The sequence below is a fragment of the Lucilia cuprina genome, chromosome 2 (genome assembly GCF_022045245.1).
Source record: "Lucilia cuprina isolate Lc7/37 chromosome 2, ASM2204524v1, whole genome shotgun sequence".
Lineage (NCBI taxonomy): Eukaryota > Metazoa > Arthropoda > Insecta > Diptera > Calliphoridae > Lucilia > Lucilia cuprina.
In genome coordinates, this window is record NC_060950.1 from 10540842 (window position 1) to 10561994 (window position 21153).

The following is a 21153-nucleotide window of genomic DNA, read 5'->3' on the forward strand; positions in this document are numbered from 1 at the left end:
TATATTTGCAATATTTCTTAATCAACTTAACCAACCTTGTTAAAAATGTTAGCTTAAACAAAAGTCAATTTTTAAATAATAAACAAGTAAATTTAATTTTCTGATTTCAAAAAGCAACTCTGTTACTCTAAATCAGTTCCATGTTGGAAAAATGGACAACCACATTGGAATTTTAATAACACAAAAGAAGAAAATAAAGAAAACTAATGGGCATAACTTTAGAGTAAAGTAGAATTCTAATAATAAAAATTAAGAAATTTGTTTTGTATCTTACGTTTAAAAAGAAGATATAATCTTAAAGTTTTTAACTTAAATGCTACGAAATGTTCTGTTTTTGTTTGTTGCTAAAATTACAAAAAAAAAAAAAATAATAAAATCAATATGCTTGTATTTAAAGACTCCGTTTAAAAGAATCCGTCTCTGGGTAGAGCAATACAAGCCGATGATGATAATGTTGTTGTTGCCGATCAGAATTTTCTGAGATCCAGTACAAAAACGCTGCCATCAGAAGCACTGGCACCAACTTTTGTGCCTTTCGAATTCCAACAAACTTCAAATATACCACCGGTACCCTTGTAACTGTGTACCAATTGTCCCGACTGAGTACTCCAAATGTGTACGCATTTATCGAAGCTGCCCGAAGCCAAATACTTGCCATCGGGTGAAAATGCCACCGAATAGACGGGTTCTGTGTGTTTCGTTAAAGTGTGTATACACATGCCTCTTTCCACATCCCACAAACGAACGGTCGAATCAAACGAAGCTGAGGCCAAAAGTAAATTGGTATTTGGATTCTGTGTACCCGGACCAGTGGGAGACCATTTAATCGTGTAAATTTCCTTAGAATGTGCCTGCAAATCGTGGCAACATTTGTCTCGACTCATGCACCAAATCTTTAATGTCATATCATCCGAACAGGAGGCTAACAGTTTACCCTGTGGGCACCACTTGATGGCATTGACCTCGTTCGTGTGTCCCTTAAAGGTTTTGACAGGTACTTCAGAGCCCAAACGACACACATGAATACGTTGATCAGTACTGCAGGAGGCAAATGAATTATTTGTCTGCCAATCGACATCCAGGGCTGGGGCATTGTGGAATGAAAATTGCTGAGTACATTGTCCGGTTGAAGCATCCCAAATTATGGTAGTTTTGTCAACACCAGCCGAAAGTATATAGTTGCCACGTTTGTTCCACTTCAAGGCAAATATAGGGCCCTTATGTTGGCCCAAAGTGGAAGCTAATGTACCATTAGTTTTCCAAATACGAGCAAAACCGTCATAACTGCCGGTAGCTAAAAGTGTGCCATCACACTATAAAGAGTATTATAATTCATTATTTTGTCTAATAGTATTCATATAAAGTAAATAAACTTACATTCCAATCCAATGAAGTAACGTCTTTGTTACTGGGTACTTCTGCCCCTCCCTTTTGTATGCAATGACGCAAGACCAATTGATTAGGTGAACTCATGGCATCCGACATATCCCAAATACGAGCAGTGCTATCGCCCGAACCACTAGCTAATAAATCTCGTGAAGGATTCCAAGCACAAATGAATACCTCACTTTCATGACCTCTTAAAACGGTGGCTTTCGAGGCTGGTATTTCAATATCCGAATCAATTTCCATTGCTTCTACGTTACCGGTAGCAGCCGCATTGGCAGCGCCCGTAGCTGTAGCACTGCTTGTAACAGTTTGGGCAGAGGTGGGAGCAGTAGCTGCATTGCCACCGGCTGCTGAACTGGCACCACCAGCCACCCCAGTTTGTGCAGCTGTAGTGGGAGTTGCTGTACCCGATGAACTTGTAGCTCCTCCTGCTGCACCAGCTGAGGCGGCATCAGTGGATGTGGCATTACTAGAACTGCCATTTGTGGAGGATGAAGAGGTGGCATCATCAGCATTGGTCGTTGCATTGCCTCCAGCAGTTGATTCTATTTTCTTATCGTCTGATGCGCCAGCAGATGTAGTGTTAGTAGTGTTCCCTGTCGTAACATTCGTTCCGGCTGGTGAACTTCCAGTAACCGTAGAAGAGCCAGCAGCATTACTATCCGCTTCCGTGTTTTCTGTCGCTGTATTGGAAGTACCCGTAGAGCCGGAGGCATTTGCAGAAGTACCACTACCTGCAGCACTACTTTCTGCTTTTACCTCTGATTTAACATTTGAGCCAGAATTACCACCTGATGTTGTACCACCACTGCCAGCATTTGCATTATCTCCATTGCCTGCTTTGCCGGGTTCTGTCTTAACTACTGGTTGTTTAACTTCTGGCATTACAGCATCTATTAGACTCAGACTTTCGATTGCTCTTACGGACATGCCATCTTCACCAAGAGACAACTCAACCTCTGTATATAATAAACCCTTTTGCAAGATTGTCAGTAAGGCTGCTGGTGGAACAAGTGCTCCGTTTATATTACTTTGTGATATATGGGATTCAATACCAAACACAAATGCCGAGTGTGTGAAACCTAAAATTGAGTTTTTATACAAATATAACACACCCAGTTTAGAGACTCCTTTTTCTTAACCAAAATAACTTACCAGATTCTTGTAAATATCGGTAAACTAAAAAGTTTACTTCGTCACTGGAAAAACTCATTTTAGCCACTTTTACTAGTTAAAATTATCCAAGTTATTTAGATATTAAAAAAATTTCAAGTTTTTAAAAAGATTTCCCAAAAAAATATTCTGCCGTAGATAATCTCCTTGCTTTTCTGAATCACACTCTTTTTTTTCAAGGAGTTGTTTTTGTTCTCACCGCTGCTAATACCGCTTTTTATACTATATTTTTAATTTCCTTTAGGATAAGTTATCTATGCTTACTAATTTAGGTATTTAATTGATTTAGCATAATTTAAAGTGTTTTTTAAATTGTTCAATATTTTAAGGCATTTATAATGCCTGCTTTCAAAATTAAAAAATAAAAAAATATTTTGTTTTCTTCGCTTTTTTTTAGCACAATACACAAGTAACGCAATATGGCGTCAGATCCCTGCGCCGACAAATATTAACGGCGGCAGCGACTGCCACTAAATATGTCGGCGGCGGCTCAAAATCGACCGTGAGCCGGATAAGTTTTCAACTACGTTTAGTTTTTGAATTTTCAACGGTTTTAAATAAACACGGAATCCGAGACATCAGAAAGTAGGATTTTGGAAGAAAATATATTAAATGTGTTTGCGTACATTCCAGTAAAAAAATATACAGTATTTTTATGATAGACATTTTTAATTTACTCTCAATCAAAAAAATATTTCAATAAAGTACGCGAACGCCAATTTGTAAATATTATCTAGCAATGATTTTATACAGCTGATTAGAAATGCCAATTTTTAATATAAAACAATATAGTAAAAAAAAGAAATAAAACGTAAACTATGTAAAATACATTTAAAACGAAGATTTCGGCCTATATTTGACCCTATAATCTTATAAAGTACTGTCTGTTCCATGAACCGAATCCGAGCAAATTTCTAGTTTAAACGAATTCGCATAATTTTTCTATATACTTTCTATATAGTGGAAAGTAAATCGAATGTAATTTTATTGTAATAAATTAAATAATTATTTTTATTTTGCCTTTTTTTAAACTAATTTTTATATAAAAGCAGGTTTTTTACCAGAACTTGTCGGATTTAGCCAGAAAATTTTTTCCTGATAAATAGAAAAAAATTGTCCAATAAAATATTTCTTAAAAAAGTTCATTGAAAACGAAAAATGTTTGCAATTTTTATTTATTGAAAGAGAAATTTAGTTCTTTCTGTTCCATCGTTTAAAAAGTTTTAATATTTTTTATCTTAAATTTTGATATTTTATGAAATAATGGTTTTAATTAGTCATTTTTATTAAATATCTTAATTTAAAATAAACTCGTTGTGTTTGCTGCGTTGCGGCGGCTTTGACATTTTATTCGGCGGCTAGGCTTAGTCGTCTGAAGTCGAATCGGCGCAAGTCTCTGTATGGCGATTAATAATTTATATACAGTTGTTAATTTTCGTAGCAAGTACATTGAGAGAAATCAGCAATAAAATTAGATTATTTTAAAAATGATGTGTCGAAGTTATTGATTTTGATATGCTTTATAAAATTATTTGATATAAATAGTTTATAAAGATTTGCAATTATTGCATAAATATTTAATTTTACATAATAGCTGGTTTATCTTGTTACTACATAGTTTTTAAATATACCCTATAATAAAACTACTTACATTACACTCTTGCGTCTTGTTTGAGGAAAAGTATACATGCCGTCTCGACTCAAAGTAGCAACGGCTGGTCGTCAGCCATATTTTGGAAATCTGTGATAACTTGAAAACTTATGTTTTTCTTACGGGGCAGTTACACCTACAAGTTTTACTTTCAAGTTTTTCACACAAACTGATTGTCAAAATCCATTGGAAATTGCTTCTGTGACGTAGGCTGCAGGCAATTTTATGTTTCAAGATGCCATTTTCATTATATTTATTAATTTTATTCACAATATTGTTAATTTTGAATAATTTTTTTAATAAAATACAAATAAATAAAAAAAAAATTATTTTTTTTTAAGAACAAAAAAGAAATTTTATTAATTAAATTATTGATTTTAAAATTGAAAAAGTAGATAGAAAAATTGAAAAGCAAGTTTGTTTCCATTTTAAAAAGTGTTAGAGTATTGGTAAAAAATTAAACTTGAATGGCAAAACTTGATCGTGTAACGTCTAAGTTAAAAAATTTGAATTGAGTTGCGACATTTTGCAAATAAATTGAATAAAATAACTATTATGTTCTAGTCTGGTAGACCGGAGGTGGTGGATTCGATTCCTACCTGAGGCACTGGTTAAGGAGCGCACAATAGGCCCGATAAAGGAATTTCTTCTATTTTATGACAAATATGGAGAAAGAATTTGTTTTTAATTTTTAAGAAATTTTTTATCCATCCCTGCATAATTTCTCAAACAACGTTTGTGCTTGCTCTGTTTTGTTGTTATAAACAATATATTTACTTCAAAAATCGCACTTTCTAATCTCTCGGAATACGTTTTTATTTAAAATCATTGAAAATTTAAAAACAAAACATAGTTGAGAACTAAGCCGGCTTACAGTCGATCTTAAGCCGCCGCCGACATATTTAGTGTCAAACATAGTCGTCGTTAATATTTGTCGTTGCTGGGCTCTGGGGAAAAGTCAAACGTAAGAAGAAAAATCAATAAAATTTTTCGCTGACTGCTGTATAAAGGATTTTCAAGCAAAATAATTACAAGAAAATTAATATTTTGTACAAAATTTTTGCAAGTAAAGTGTAAAAGTCTTTAATAACATATAAATGAAACGTGGCCAAATAATAAAATAAATAAAACGTTAAAATATTAAAGAAATTGCAACGCCCATCTCGAGGTATTACACAAAAACGGTAAAAGGCAAAAAGTATACATGTACATAAGCAAAAAAATGAATAAAAGCAGTGAAAATCACAAATTCGCGGAAGACGAGGTTTCCTTGTTTTTGCACATTCAATTAAAAAAGAGGCCATGGAATTTTTGCAAAAAAAGTTTTCAAAGTGCCAAAGTTTATAGAAAAGAAAAAAATAATTAAACTAAAATTGTGGTAAAATCAATAGGCCATTACTTTTTATGTACATGAATATTTTCGCAAACAAAAAAGAGAAAAAAAATAACCAGACTCTGTTACATGCATTAAGAAAAAATAAATATACCTAGATAATTTGTGAAAAAATGTATAAAGTTCATATAGTTTTGTGTTAAAAGTTAACTACTACTCTTTAAACAGTTAAATTTATGTGTTTAGTTTAATTTCTTTCGACTTTTTTTATTTGTGTGTTCGTCATCTTTGTTGTGCTGTCCACTTAGAAAATATACATGCATACATACATTCATACATACCGTCATCTATACAAACATACATTCATACATACATATTTATGTTATTGCTATGTTATTTTTTGATTCGTCGTGACGTTGACTGCGTTATTTGACATACTATTTTTTTGTTGTGTGTAATAAAAGCAGCGAACGTAACTAGTGTGAAAGAATGAGCAAAAACAAAAGCAATCACAATTGAATTTTAAACATTTTATTTGTTTTTCTTTTTTGGATTTTCATAATTTTAGTATGTGATGCCGGTAAAATTCAAAATAAGTACAAACTAATTTGTATACATGTTAATATTTTTGTAAAAAAAAAATAAAATGTAATATTTATATAACGTATTCTAACTATTGGTTTTTCTCTTTTCTCTGAAATTGTATTTTGTTTTTGGTATTATTTTGTTCTGCCAGAGATGTATAAGCTAATTGCAGAATTATTTCTTTTCAACGTATTTTATGAATTTATTTTTCATTTTGAAACAAAATATTGATTTTTAGAGAAAAATAAACATTTATTTCCAATTAAACGTATTTAAATGATGTTACGGTCGATTTTTATTATCGATAATCTATAAAATATTGATTTTGCTTTCGTTTATTTATCGTTTTTGTGCATAACCTAGTGCAGTTCAGGGTTTTTATTAAAATTAAAATAGTTGTTTCCATAATTCGTACAATGAATAATATACTAAGGGCGGGTTCCTTACTACTCAGTTAAACTAGGTTTAACTTGCTGTTAGATGAAACTCGGAACAAATTTAGGCGGACTTTAACCGATGATTGTGTTTTTCAGTTATGGATCTAGGATCACTTAACTTTGTTAGTATTGCCAACTTTTCAGTCAAAAACATAAACGATGAACAACTGTTTTTTGCAAATATCACTTTTTTAAAATTTTGGAAAAGTATAAATAAACATTTAGAACAGTAATAATATCGATAAAAGAAATCAGAAAATAGCTATTTACTTTTCTTCTTCCGAATTCATTATTTTATTGTTTTTGTTGATTATGTGTTTTCACTTATAACTTAGGTTTAGGGCGAGATTCTTACTACTCAGTTTAAATATGCTTAACTTGCTGTTAGATTAAAATCGAAACAAATTTAGGCAGACTTTAACCAATGATTGTGTTTTTCAGTTATAAAGTCAATCACCCCTATCGCCAATCATCATTTCACGTAAAGTTTGTTTCTTTTCACTTTTTTCGTTCCCCTTTTGAGAATTTTGTAAACATTGAACATATGTTCCATACAAAATCAACTATTGTGAATGTATTGCTTATGAAATCAAAATTTTGAAGGGAATAAAAATTTTTCACTTCTTAAATAGATTTTTACGTTTTAAAAAACTTACATTAGTTTTTTTATTAATTCACGTTTTATATTTGTAAAATATAATAAAACTTAAAAAACACTTAGTAGTCCATTCTAAAACAAATCGAGAACTTAGGCAACCAAAGCGGAAGCTGTTCTAGATTCGTATTTCCAGTTGGGTGGGAGGACACTCTTGGTCTTGTAGTAGCGGGCCAATCTGTGGATACGGGATTCAACCAAAATAAGGCGGAATTTACCGTCCTTATCCTTGCGGTTACGTTCCAAATACTTGCGGATGGCAATAGCCTTCTTGATCATATGGTACAAATCCTCTGGGATGTCGGGTTTAAGATACCGATTTTGGAGGGGGTCAAACCCTTTTTGCCCAATTTCTTGATTTGTTCCTTAACATCCTCAGCGTTGAGTTTCAACCAGGAGGGAACGGTTTTTCTGTAGGGCAAAGTTGATTGGGAAATACCCTTTCCTGGAGCGTGCATACGACCCATCTTGTCAGATTTTTATTCTACAGCGATAGAGGTGAATATAAGTTACCACTATTATAATTAATATTAAAAACTAGACTATATTCAGTACAACAATTAGTAAGTCCATCAGTATAATGAACACAATTGTCAGGAGAATATTTAGGACTATAGTCGTCTCCATTATTATGAGGGTATCAAAATGATGATTATATAGAAGCCAATAAATAAGACTGGACTATAGTCAATATCACATACTACCCTCGCAATATCTTGACATCGACAGAAAAACACAAACAAAATATACAATTCCTTTACATTAATTTAACATTTAAACTTTGTATGCATGCATGTATGAATGTATGTTTGTTCCCTGTGTAACATAAATTGGTTTTTGTTAAAAGAAATAAAATAAATCACTTGATTCAATTGAAAGTAACAACTAACTAACGTACACAGCCAATTTCTCATTTTTTTTCATTCTTCGTTTTGTAAATTTCTTTGTTACTTATGGATGTGATGATTTCTACAGCGTAAATATTATTGTTGTATTTGTTGTTTGCGCCATTCATGCAGCAAGTGATAAGAAATTTTTAAATAAAAAACAAGTATAAATGTATAGTCGGACATTGTCGACCATATGATACCCTACACCAGTCAGTATGTTAAAATTTTTGGATTTTTTTTCATATATAAAGCATTTAATTTATTTTATTGTGAAATTTTTTACTTATTGTTGACAAAAAAAAAAGAGATTTTCTGCAAGAGGGCTCATAGGGAAGAAAGGGGGTAAATATGGTCCTATCCTTATAAATGGGGACTAGGAGAAATAATGGACCGATTTCAACCATTTTCAATAGCGTCGTTCGTCCTTAAACCCAAAAAAGGGTATTTGCCAAATTTCATCAAATTATCTTGAAAATTGCGACCTGTAGCGTGCGCACAAGGTTTACATGGACACACAGACAGACAGACGGACGGACGGAAGGACAGACGGACATAGTTAAATCGACTCAGAAAGTGATTCTGAGGCGATTGGTATACTTTAAGGTGGGTCTAGGACCAATATTTTTGGCTGTTACAAACTTCAGCACAAACGCATAATACCCTCCCCACTATAGTGGTGTAGGGTATAAAAATTCTGTTATAGAGATTTGGTTGGCTTTAAAAAAAAAGAAATACATACTTACATACATATACACAAATGCACATAATCGTATACATATTTTGTTATTTTTTAATTCATTAAAAAAAATAATGATAAAAATGAAATAAAACAAAAATAAAGCATAAACAAGCATCAGTTCAGTTTAAAACAACGCCTCTAGGTCAAATTAAATTTTAAATAATTATTTTTATTTGTAATTTTTAAATAAAACATTTAAAACTTAAGTTAATAAAATTAATTTCAATATCTAGTTTTAAACATTTCAAAAAATCTACATTTAAAAAATTCTAAATTTAAATTTTTTATTTACCAAACTGCATTTTTTCTTGAAATAGTAAAATTTTTTTATTTTCTCTTTTTTGTTTAATCAACAGGTCATCTTTAAACTAAAACACTATCTTATCTCGTGTTGAAAAAGACAACAACGCCACAACCTCCAGCACCAACTCGTTAGTGCAGGTCTAACGACAAACACCACAACTCTCTATATAATTTAAAATAATAATAATAAAAAAACCATTGAATATCAGTGATTAATATTAATCTATACTGGTGTTTTGCCGGTTTGGAAAGAAAGAAAGAAAAAAAGACACACACACATACATTTGCCAAGCAAAAGTTTGTGTAAATAATACTAAAACAACAACTTGTTGCTTTTATAATATTTGTTCCAATTGGTGATACTTGCTGTCATAACTTTACTAAAGCTACCACTGTTGCTGACTATTGCTGATGCTCGTACGTCGCAAAGATTGATTGCAACAAACAATATTTTAATTTGTTTGATTATAAAACGTCTTTTCGTATTGTGTCTTGTTTTTGCTAGTAGAGTGGAAGTTTATCTTCTTCTTCTTCTTGTGTGTGTGACTAATTTAAATCATTTAAACTCTCCCCTAAACAAGGAGAGTTTAAACGAATACAACAGATAATAAAAAATAAAAAAAAATAAAGAAGAATCTTTCAAAGCAATAACGATTTGATCTATTTGATTATTATTATTTTTTCTTCTTAAGCGGTTTTTTGTTAATTCTTAAAAATTAATAAACTAACAACAATGGCACCTGTTAGGGGAGATGGTATGCGTGGTCTGGCAGTTTTTATATCGGACATAAGAAACTGTGAGTAGATTTTAAAAAAAAGTTCAATTATTATTATTATTTTTATATTTTTGAATTTAAATTATTAAACAGCCATGATAATGAACATGGCTGTGTCCTAAATTTTTATGGAAATATTGGTTATACAACCATACTTTAAGATATATGCTTACGAATGATCACATAATTACAAGATCGCAGGAATTTCTTGAGTAGGTTTAGGTTTAAAATCAAATAATGCATATCCACTGAGAGACCATAAGGTCGATTGTGATTCCAAAACAATAAAACAAAAATAAGAAAATCATAAAGAAAGTAGAATCATTGGTTAAAGTCCGCCTAAATTTGTTTCGAGTTTAATCTAACAGCATGTTAAGCCTAGTTTAACTGAGTAGTAAGAAACCCGCCCTAAGTATATACTAATTTTCTGATTTCTTTTATCAATATTATTACTGTTTTAAATTTTACATTTTACAAAAGTGATATTTGCAAAAAACAGCCGTTCATTGTTTATGTTTTTAACAGAAAAGTTGGCAATACTAAAGGCGGGTTTCTTACTCATCAGTTAAACTTGGCTTAACTTGCTGTTAGATTAAACTGGGAACAAATTTAGGTGGAATTTAACCGATGACTGTGTTTTTCAGTTTTAGATTTAAGCTCTGTTAACTTTGTTATTATTGCCAACTTTTCACTCAAAAACATAAACAATGAACAAATGTTTTTTTGCAAACAATACTTTTGTAAAATGGAAAATTTTGGAAAAACGTAAAATAAACATTTAAAACAATAAAAATTGCAATTAAAATATTATGTTTTTGTTCTCCCGAAATCATTGTTTTATTGTTTTTGTTAATTGTGTCTTCTCACTTATAACTTGAGTTTAATTGGCCAACTACATTCAGTTAAACTAAGATAATAAGTAACTTTACTGATAACTGAAAAACACGAAACATATATTAAATGGTTTAACCAAAGAATGAAGATTATCTTTATCAGAAAAACTCGCCCTAAGTATTCAAAAACAACTTCCAAAGATTATTTTTAATTTAATCCCTAATCCTTCACCTTAGTTAGTTATTTAGTTAAGTAGTTAGTTAGTTTAGTTAAGTAAGTTAGTTATGATATGTATACACGGTTATTAGATCTTACAACGTTGGCAGTAAAACGTGCAGAAAATGTCTAATAAAACTGCCAATTTACAAATTTAGATAGATTTAGGTAGATAGATAGATAGATAGATAGATAGATAGATAGATAGATAGATAGATAGATAGATAGATAGATAGATAGATAGATAGATAGATAGGTAGATAGTTAGATAGTTAGATAGATAGATAGATAGATAGATAGATAGATAGTTAGATAGATAGATAGATAGATAGATAGATAGATAGATAGATAGATAGATAGATAGATAGATAGATAGATAGATAGATAGATAGATAGATAGATTGATAGATAGATAGATAGATAGATAGATAGATAGATAGATAGATAGATAGATTGATAGATAGATAGATAGATAGATAGATAGATAGATAGATAGATAGATAGATAGATAGATATATAGATATATAGATATATAGATATATAGATAGATAGATAGATAGATAGATAGATAGATAGATAGATAGATAGATAGATAGATTATGTTAGTTTGCTTCTTTCGTCGAACTCGTCTTAGTTCTCATGACTTATTGAACTTTAAAGATTATACAAATAGATTTCGTTCATAAATTCTAATTCTGCGTCCTACCTCCATAAAAGCTTTTAAATTTTACGGCTAAAATACTTCTTTATTCCTGTATTTAGGTTAAGGTTAACATTATTTTTAGTTTGCCACCCTTTACTTTCTCAGCTCAAGTATTTCCCCTATGATTTACGGGTTTTCCTTCAAACATTTAAAATATCGAAAAACGATAAAACTAAAAATAGGCAGATCTTCACTAATGTGTAAACAGCTGCCGCATTAAGTATTGAATCGTCTATAAAATACTATATTTAAAATTATTATAATAAACAAAACGTGATTAAAGCTTAAATCAAAAGTAAATGCATAATTACTGTAAGAATTTAAAAAAACGCTACAAATACTTTGAAAATAAAGAATTAACAAACAAAAAAAATTATCAGCAATAACGACAATTTGTTAAATTTGTTTTTGTGTTAGAAAGTAGATGTTTGTATTAAAATTAAAGGTTTTTATTATTATAAGTTATAATTTGCAAAACGAGTTTGATTAAACATACATTTTGTAAGGCATTAGGTTAGTTTAAGAGTTGCTTACTAAGGGCGGGTTTCTTGCTCATCAGTTAAACTAGGCTTAACTAGCTGTTAGATTAAACTCGGAATAAATTAAGTCGGACTTTAACCGATGATTGTGTTTTTCAGTTTTAGATTTAAGCTCAGTTAACTTTGTTAGTATTGCCAACTTTTCACTCAAAAACATAAACAATGAACAGCTGTTTTTTGCAAACAATACTTTTGTAAAATGGAAAATTTTGGAAAAATGTTAAATAAACATTTAAAACAATAATAAATAAAACAAAACAAATGAGAAAATTGAAATTTACTTAAAATATTAAGTTTTTGTTTTTCCGAAATCATTGTTTTATTGTTTTTGTTAATTGTGTTTTCTCACTTATAACTTGAGTTTAAATGGGCCAATTACACTCAGTTAAACTAAGATAATAAGTAACTTTACTGATAACTGAAAAACATGAAACATATATTAAACCAGGTTTAACCAAAGAATGGAGATTATCTTTATCAGAAAAACTCGCCCTAACTTGTATAAGAATTCTATCTATTTCAAACAAAGTTTTGAAAATCCTTTGTTACTAAAGATTTTAATAACAGTATTTCTTTTTTGGTTTACGTTAAATATTAAAGGTTAAAGGTTAATATATGTTTAACCTCCAATTTTTAGCAATGTCTGTTTAATTTTAACGTATTGATATAGAACTGAACTGTGAAAGCGTAGTATTATTATAAGAAGTTTCTTTTTAGCGTTTTTTTTTTGAAACTTATTTTTATTATGATTTTAACAAATCAACATTTGTAATAAACTCCCACATTTAAGAAATATGTATGTATGTAGTATTAAAATGTCAATATCTCTGAGCTCTATGTTCATAATATGTATTGTGCTATTTTAGTGTCATCATAATTGAATTTAAACATTTATTAAATAATAGGGGCGTCAAATTTTTGTTATTTTACAAAAATATATACGTGTCTATAGCATTTAAATACTATTATATTATATCTTCCCTTTCACACCAATCTATATTTTACTTGTTTTGTTTATGTTCGGAATTTTTGTGACACAAAAAATACAAAAAAAAAAAAACAAAAAAACATTGTAATATTATTATTATTGTTGGCGCTAGAATATTCAATTATGATAATTTAATACACAGCTAGTAGTTAGATTTGTATATTTGCTATAGAGAATAAAAAACTATATAAAATATCTATGTGTTACTGGTACTTAATGGTTCAACGAGTTATGTTTTTAAATACATTTATGTGCATTTACTATAATGACAAATTGATGTGATTTTTACAAAAGCTATGTTATATATTGCATTATTTGGAATATTTCTTAATTTGAGTAAAAATTGTGATCATTGACCTTTAGATGCAAAGCAATTATGATATTTTTAAAATGAGTTAAATTGATAAGCCCAAAATGCTTTTTAAGAAAAATTTCACAATTCTGTAATTAAATGAAATTTAGCTGGAAGAATAAATTAAACTGAAAATGCAGTTTAAGCAAAAATAAATATTTCCATTAATAAAGAATTTAAGGGCGAGTTTTTCTGATAAAGATAATCTTCATTATTTGGTTAAACCTGGTTTAATATATGTTTCGTGTTTTTCAGTTATCAATAAAGTTACTTATTATCTTAGTTTAACTGCGTGTAATTGGCCAATTAAACTCAAGTTATAAGTGAGAAAACACAATTAACAAAAATAATAAAACAATGATTTCGGAAGAACAAAAACATAATATTTTAAGTAAATTGCAATTTTCTGATTTGTTTTGTTTCATTACTTATTGTTTATTTTACATTTTTCCAAAATTTTTCCTTTTACAAAAGTATTGTTTGCAAAAAACAGCTATTCATTGTTTATGTTTTTGAGTGAAAACTTGGCAATACTAACAAAGTTAACTGAGCATAAAACTAAAACTGAAAAACACAATCATTGGTTAAAGTCCGCCTAAATTTGTTCCGAGTTTAATCTAACAGCAAGTTATGCATTGTTTAACTAATGAGTAAGAAACCCGCCATATGTAGATGCAACTTAGACCAGGTTTCTTACTACTCAGTTAAACTAGGCTTAACTTGCTGTTAGATTAAACACGGAACAAATTTAGGCTGACGTTAACCGATGATTGTATTTTTCAACTATGGATTTAAGTTCAGTTAACTTTGTTAGTATTGCCAACTTTTCAGTCAAAAACATAAACAATGAACAGCTGTTTTGTAAATAGTAAAATTTTAGAAAAAATATAAATAAAAATTTTAAACAATAATAATATCAATAAAAGATATCAGAAAATTAGTATTTAATTAAAAAATTCACCCCTATCACTAATAGAAGTGAAAATTTTGTTCCCTTTAAATTTTTAATTCGAAGGAAAAAAATTGCTATCGTGAACTTGTTGTAACAATTCACAATAGTTGATTTTGTATGGAACAGCTGTTCAATGTCTATAAAATTCCATCAACAAATTTGACCAGCTGTAATTCAGGTCAGTGTTGGGGAACCACTCTCGCGTCATTGTTTTTATTTCTTTTTATTTCTTTGTGCTTGTTGCTGGGCTTTCGACAGAATTACTTCTCATCCCGCACTAATTTAATGCACTTCTTCTGGTTGAAGTTATGCGTTGTTTTCATTAAACGCGTACTTTCGTTTTACCTCAGAGTGAGGTTATGTTTTTAACTGGTGGAGACCATAAACCATACTCACGATATAACCTGGTGGCAACCCTTAATACTCTGAAACTTATTTCTGGTGGAGACCAATAATACTTTTTATGAAATAAAGACCGAATGCTCCAACTTCCTATATAAAGGTATAGGTCGTTTGGTGGGATTTTCTCTGGACAAACGTGTGATAACCTGGCAATATGAGTGCTTAATGCACCGCCATTCTAATTAAAGCGCAAAAATAAAAAGCTTTTTTAGATTAAGCTTTAAAGAATTTTATGTAGAAACTTTTAGGGTTCTATAGTTGAAACGAAAAGTCGGCTTTTCGACTTTTTGCATTTTATGAAAAGTCGACTTTTTGACTTTCGACTTTTTGCATTCAGTTAAAAGTCGATTTTTCAACTTTTTTCATTTAATTAAAAGTCGATTTTTTGACTTTTCGACTTTTAATATTTTATAAATAGTCGACTTTCCGACTTTTTTCGACTTTTTTCGACTTCTTTCGACATTTTTACGACTTTTCGACTTTTTTTGACTTTTTTCGACTTTTCAACTTTTATTAACAAAGTCGACTTTTCGACTTTTTTCATAGACGATAGTCGAGTTATCGACTTTTTTGGAACAAAATAGTCGACTTCGACTTCGACTTTTCGACTTTTCGACTTTTTTCGACAAAAAGTCGATTGTTCGATTATTCGAAAGTCGATTTATAGAACCCTAAAAACTTTTGTCCCCTAAAGTACGTAAAGCTTTTTTACCAAAAACATTGATAGGTTCATCCAAATAAACCATTAGTAACGTTCAGACTGATTTCTTTTGAAACTCATAGATTTTCTCAATTAAACTTCACTATTACAACTTTTGTTTTATTCCTCCTTTTTTTCTAATAATTTTCCTATTTATGTTGTTTTTTCCCCCCTAAAGGTAAAAGTAAAGAAGCGGAAGTTAAACGTATTAATAAAGAATTGGCCAATATACGTAGTAAATTTAAAGGTGACAAAACGTTAGATGGTTATCAGAAAAAGAAATATGTGTGTAAACTGTTATTCATATTTCTACTGGGTCATGATATTGATTTCGGTCATATGGAAGCGGTTAATTTACTATCATCGAATAAATATTCAGAAAAGCAAATTGTAAGTAATTTGTTGTTTTTTTTTTAAATTAAAAACATTAATATTTCTTTCTTTTTCAATTTATTTCAAAAATAAATAGGGCTACTTATTCATTTCCGTATTGGTTAATACAAATAGCGATTTAATACGTTTGATTATACAATCGATTAAAAATGATTTGCAATCACGTAATCCTGTACATGTTAATTTGGCCTTACAGTGTATTGCCAATATTGGTAGTCGCGATATGGCTGAATCATTTTCCAATGAAATACCAAAATTATTGGTATCTGGGTGAGTTGAAAACGAAAAGAAAATAATATTGAACTAACGTTTTAATGATTATTATTGATACTTTTTTTCAGCGACACCATGGATGTGGTTAAACAATCAGCTGCTTTATGTCTTTTGCGCTTATTCCGTTCTAGCCCCGACATAATACCCGGTGGCGAGTGGACTTCACGTATTATACACTTATTGAATGATCAACATATGGGCGTTGTAACCGCTGCCACATCACTCATCGATGCTTTAGTTAAACGTAATCCAGACGAATACAAGGGTTGTGTTAATTTAGCCGTCTCACGTTTGTCACGCATTGTTACGGCCAGTTATACAGATTTACAAGATTATACATATTATTTTGTACCGGCTCCATGGTTGTCGGTTAAACTATTGCGTTTGCTACAAAATTACAATCCAGTTACTGAGGAGCCGGGCGTAAGAGCTCGTTTAAATGAAACTTTGGAGACTATTTTGAATAAGGCCCAAGAACCACCAAAAAGCAAGAAGGTACAACATTCAAATGCCAAGAATGCTGTACTATTTGAGGCCATCAATCTTATTATACACAGTGATAGTGAGCCAAATCTTTTGGTGCGTGCTTGTAATCAGTTGGGTCAGTTTTTGAGTAATCGTGAGACTAATTTACGTTATTTGGCTTTGGAATCTATGTGTCATTTGGCTACTTCGGAGTTTTCACACGAGGAAGTTAAAAAACATCAAGAAGTTGTCATTTTATCAATGAAGGTGAGGTTTTCTTTTAGTTTTTTTTTTTTTTTTTTAAGGATAAAGTTATTTTATTTTAAACTTTCCCTAAAGATGGAGAAAGATGTTTCGGTGCGTCAAATGGCTGTAGATTTATTATATGCCATGTGTGATCGCAGTAATGCTGAGGAGATTGTTCAGGAAATGTTAAATTATTTGGAAACTGCTGATTATTCTATACGAGAAGAAATGGTACTTAAAGTAGCCATTTTAGCTGAAAAATATGCCACTGATTTTACTTGGTAGGAAGTTGTTTATTACAGCTTTATAAGAAAGCTATTAATGTAACAAAAAACTCTTTGGTTTATTTACAGGTATGTCGATGTTATTCTTAATCTCATACGTATTGCTGGCGATTATGTTTCCGAAGAGGTCTGGTATCGTGTCATACAAATTGTTATTAATCGCGAAGAAGTCCAGGGTTATGCTGCCAAGACTGTTTTCGAAGCCCTCCAGGCACCAGCTTGTCACGAGAATATGGTTAAAGTTGGCGGCTATATATTGGGTGAATTTGGTAATTTAATTGCCGGTGATTCCCGTTCAGCTCCCCTGGTACAATTTAAACTCTTACACTCGAAATATCATTTATGTTCACCAATGACTAGAGCTCTCCTACTATCGACTTATATTAAATTCATAAATCTATTCCCTGAGATACGTACCAATATACAAGAAGTATTCCGTCAACATAGCAATTTACGTTCAGCCGATGCTGAGTTACAGCAGAGAGCCAGTGAATATCTACAATTGAGTATTGTGGCATCCACAGATGTGCTGGCAACAGTGTTGGAAGAAATGCCCTCATTTCCCGAAAGGGAAAGTTCCATATTGGCCGTGTTGAAGAAGAAGAAACCTGGTCGGGTACCAGAGAATGAAATACGCGAATCGAAGAGTCCAGCTCCAGCTGCTCTACAAAATAATACACATGCTGCTACCAATCACAAGTAGGAATAACCTTTTAATAAAACTTCCTTTATATATAAATATCTAATTTTCTTTTTGTATAGAGTCAACAGCAATGCTAATACAGATTTATTAGGTTTGAGCACACCACCAGCCAATAATACAGCGGCTAATAATAGCGGTACTTTAATAGATGTTTTAGGCGATATTTATGGCAGTACTAATAACAATACCGCTATATACAATACCAAAAAGTTCCTATTCAAGAACAATGGTGTTTTATTCGAAAATGAAATGTTACAAATTGGTGTTAAAAGTGAATTCCGCCAGAATCTAGGACGTCTTGGTTTATTCTATGGCAATAAAACTCAAATACCCTTAACGGTTAGTTACAAAACTATTTAATTTTCGAAATTATCTATAACGTATTGTCTTCTTTGTTTTAGAATTTTACTCCCGTTTTACAATGGGATGCTGAGAATGCTTTAAAGTTGAATGTTCAAATGAAACCGGTTGAGCCCACCTTAGAAGCTGGTGCCCAAATCCAGCAACTGTTGACCGCCGAATGTATAGAAGATTATTTAGATGCTCCTACAATTGAAGTGAATTTCCGTTATAATGGTGTACAGCAAAAGTTTAGCATTAAGCTGCCGTTAACAATAAATAAATTCTTTGAACCAACAGAAATGAATGCGGATTCATTCTTTGCTCGATGGAAAAACTTAAGCGGGTGAGTGAGAAAAAATTGTTTTTGTATTTTTGAAGTTCTTTTTTTCAAAGCTTTTTATACAAAAAAATCTAAACAAATTAATTGATCTAATTAAGGTTTTCTACTTATACTGTAAATGCTTTTATAACAAGCATTCTTAAAAGCTTTTGTTTAAGCACATTTTTAAATAGCTTTTTCACAAAATTTAGTTTTACTAAAAAAAGAATCCAAAAGAGCTTTTAAGTAAAAAAAGACAAAATCCAAAAAGAGCTTTTTAAAGAATGAATTATTTTGCTTTTAATTATTATAATTTTTTTAAGATTTTTTTCACATAAAGCTCTTTTTAAAATGTTTTAACAAAAAAAACTTAAAAGCTCTTTTACAAAAAAGCTTCGTAAAATCTCTCACAAAATAAACGTTATAATCAATTTGTATGAAATTAAAAAAATATATGTTTTTTTAAAGCTTTTATGTACAAAAATAGTTTTATAACGCTTTTTACAAAATAAGATTTCAGAAAGTTTTTTTTACAGAAAGAACTAGATAAAAGCTTAACAAAATAAACTTTATAATCGATTTGTATGAGATAAAAATAAACTTTTTATGCGTTTTTAAGCATTCATAAGCTTTTTTGTACAAAAAAGTTTTATAAAGCTTTTATACAAAAAAAGATTTTTACAGAAAAACCTAGATAAAAGCTTTCTTTGCTAAAAAAGTCCTGTTTACAAAAATTTTGCGAAAAAGCTTTTTTAAAGCTGTTTTTTTTTTAATATGAAAAGTGTATTATTCAAGTTTTTAAAAAATTTTTGCAAAAATTTAATTTTGAAGCTTTTTTACAAATTTTTTTCCAGCACTTACAAAAAAGCTATGAGAATTTTTTCTAAACTATGTTGTGAAAGCTTTGTTTGGCAAACAAGTTAGGTTTTCAAGAATTTTGCGAAAATAGCTTTTTTAAAGCTTTTTTTTTTAATATGAAGAGTGTATTATTTGAGTTTTTTAAAAAAAAGCTTTTATGAAAATTTAATTTTGAAAGCTTTTTTTTACAAATATATATTTTTCCCAGCATTTTTACAAAAATTGCTTTTTAAAAGTTTTTTTTTTATAAAAAGGGCTTTTTAAACGAGATATAAAAGTTTTTCCTGCAAAAATGGTAACTTTTACGAAAGCCTATTTTTGAAAGCTTTTTTATAAAAATTATATTTTAAATGCATTTCTATACAAAATGTTCTTGTGTAAAAAATTACTTTTTATTATTTATATTTCGTTAAAGGTTTTGCATTAAATTGTCATTTAAAAGCTTTTTTAAAAAAAGAGCTTTCTAATAGCTTTTTTAGTGTTTGTCTTAAAGCTTTAAAGCAGCTTTTTATGATAACTTACATTTTAAAAGTTTGCTTTGTGAAAAGCTTTTTCCAAAGAATAGCTTTTTTAAAAATAAGCTTTGTAATAGCCTACAGCAGCATTTTACAAAAATAATTTTTCACTAGTTTGTTTTGCGAAAAAAAAATCCTAAAGCTTTTTATGACAGATTACTTTTTTAGTGTTTATTTTAAAAAAAAAATTGATTTTTTTAAATTTTTTTTAGGTTATTTTAGCAAAAAAATCTTGGTTTTTTGCTTTTGCCAAAGAAATTATTAAAAAAAGCTTTTTTTATTTAAAAGAACTTAAAAAAACATTTAAGAAACTTTTTTTGGAAAAACTTTTTTATAAATATTTTTTATAAAAGCTTTGTTTTATTAAATTTTTTAAAAAAAACATTTTTGTTACCCAAAAATTATTTATAGCTTTAGCGAAAAAGCTTTTTGGAGAATACAATGTTTACAGAATATTTTATAAAAAAAATCTATTTTATTTAAATTAAATAAAGAAAACTAATAAAAATTAGTTTCTTTTTAAATTATGAAAACTTTTTTCATAACTTAAAAACCAAAGAAGCTTTTTTTAACAAAAGCTTTTTTATTATTTCTTTGTTGCAAAATTTTTCAATATTTTCCATTTCATTGCAGCGAACAACAAAGAGCTCAAAAAGTCTTTAAAGCTCAACAACCATTAGATTTACCTGGTGCTCGCAACAAACTCATGGGTTTCGGTATGCAATTATTAGAAAGTGTTGATCCTAATCCAGATAATATGGTGTGTGCGGGTATTATACACACACAAACACAACAAGTGGGTTGTTTACTTCGATTAGAACCCAATAAACAGGCACAGGTGAGTTTAACTAATTAGGTTCTAATAATAATTAAACATTTTTTTATATATTTCATTGTTTTATTACAAATACAGATGTTCCGTTTAACAATACGTGCCAGCAAAGAAAGTGTAACACGTGAAATATGCGATTTGCTTACAGACCAATTTTAAATATTATTAGAGAAATGAAAACGAGACAAACAAAAATAAGAAAGGCAAATGCAACGACATTTCTATTAATATAATATTTATATATAAATATACAAAAAAAATACCCAAGCAAGAACAACAATAAATTATTAAACAAATTTAACAAGA

At 29.8% G+C, this 21153-nt stretch overlaps 2 protein-coding genes and 1 pseudogene across 4 annotated transcripts; 1 reads left to right on the forward strand and 2 right to left on the reverse strand.

Moving 5' to 3' along the window:
• Nucleotides 1-91: 91 nt before the first annotated feature.
• LOC111676723 (F-box-like/WD repeat-containing protein ebi) lies at nucleotides 92-3002 on the reverse strand. Its single transcript, XM_023437694.2, has 3 exons — nucleotides 2545-3002; nucleotides 1378-2471; nucleotides 92-1313 (listed from the first exon to the last, which is right to left on the reverse strand). Exons 1-3 carry the CDS (start codon nucleotides 2600-2602, stop codon nucleotides 468-470), a joined length of 1998 nt encoding a protein of 665 aa, XP_023293462.2. The 5' UTR covers nucleotides 2603-3002; the 3' UTR covers nucleotides 92-467.
• A 2143-nt stretch (nucleotides 3003-5145) lies between these two features.
• Nucleotides 5146-21036, forward strand: LOC111676728 (AP-2 complex subunit alpha). 3 transcript variants are annotated; one of them, XM_023437700.2, is made up of 11 exons: nucleotides 5146-5397; nucleotides 9209-9952; nucleotides 15796-16007; nucleotides 16087-16280; nucleotides 16352-17015; nucleotides 17088-17275; nucleotides 17348-17977; nucleotides 18041-18320; nucleotides 18383-18666; nucleotides 20649-20853; nucleotides 20929-21036. In XM_023437700.2, exons 2-11 carry the CDS (start codon nucleotides 9889-9891, stop codon nucleotides 21004-21006), a joined length of 2799 nt encoding a protein of 932 aa, XP_023293468.1. In that variant the 5' UTR covers nucleotides 5146-5397; nucleotides 9209-9888; the 3' UTR covers nucleotides 21007-21036. The 3 variants fall into 3 exon arrangements, with proteins under 3 accessions (XP_023293468.1, XP_023293467.1, XP_023293469.1); XM_023437699.2 differs by having other exon boundaries at nucleotides 5146-5381; XM_023437701.2 differs by lacking the exon at nucleotides 5146-5397 and adding an exon at nucleotides 8974-8994.
• LOC111676729 lies at nucleotides 7197-8055 on the reverse strand (annotated as a pseudogene).
• Nucleotides 21037-21153: the final 117 nt, after the last annotated feature.

Coding starts and splice junctions, on each gene's coding strand:
- LOC111676723 (XM_023437694.2), bottom strand. CDS start 2,602: ATGAGTTTTTCCAGTGACGAAGTAAACTTTTTAGTTTACCGATATTTA. Junction 2,472..2,544: donor CCGATATTTACAAGAATCTG/GTAAGTTATTTT, acceptor ACTCAATTTTAG/GTTTCACACACTCGGCATTT. Junction 1,314..1,377: donor TTACTTCATTGGATTGGAAT/GTAAGTTTATTT, acceptor TACTCTTTATAG/TGTGATGGCACACTTTTAGC.
- LOC111676728 (XM_023437700.2), top strand. CDS start 9,889: ATGGCACCTGTTAGGGGAGATGGTATGCGTGGTCTGGCAGTTTTTATA. Junction 9,953..15,795: donor TATATCGGACATAAGAAACT/GTGAGTAGATTT, acceptor TCCCCCCTAAAG/GTAAAAGTAAAGAAGCGGAA. Junction 17,276..17,347: donor TATGCCACTGATTTTACTTG/GTAGGAAGTTGT, acceptor GTTTATTTACAG/GTATGTCGATGTTATTCTTA.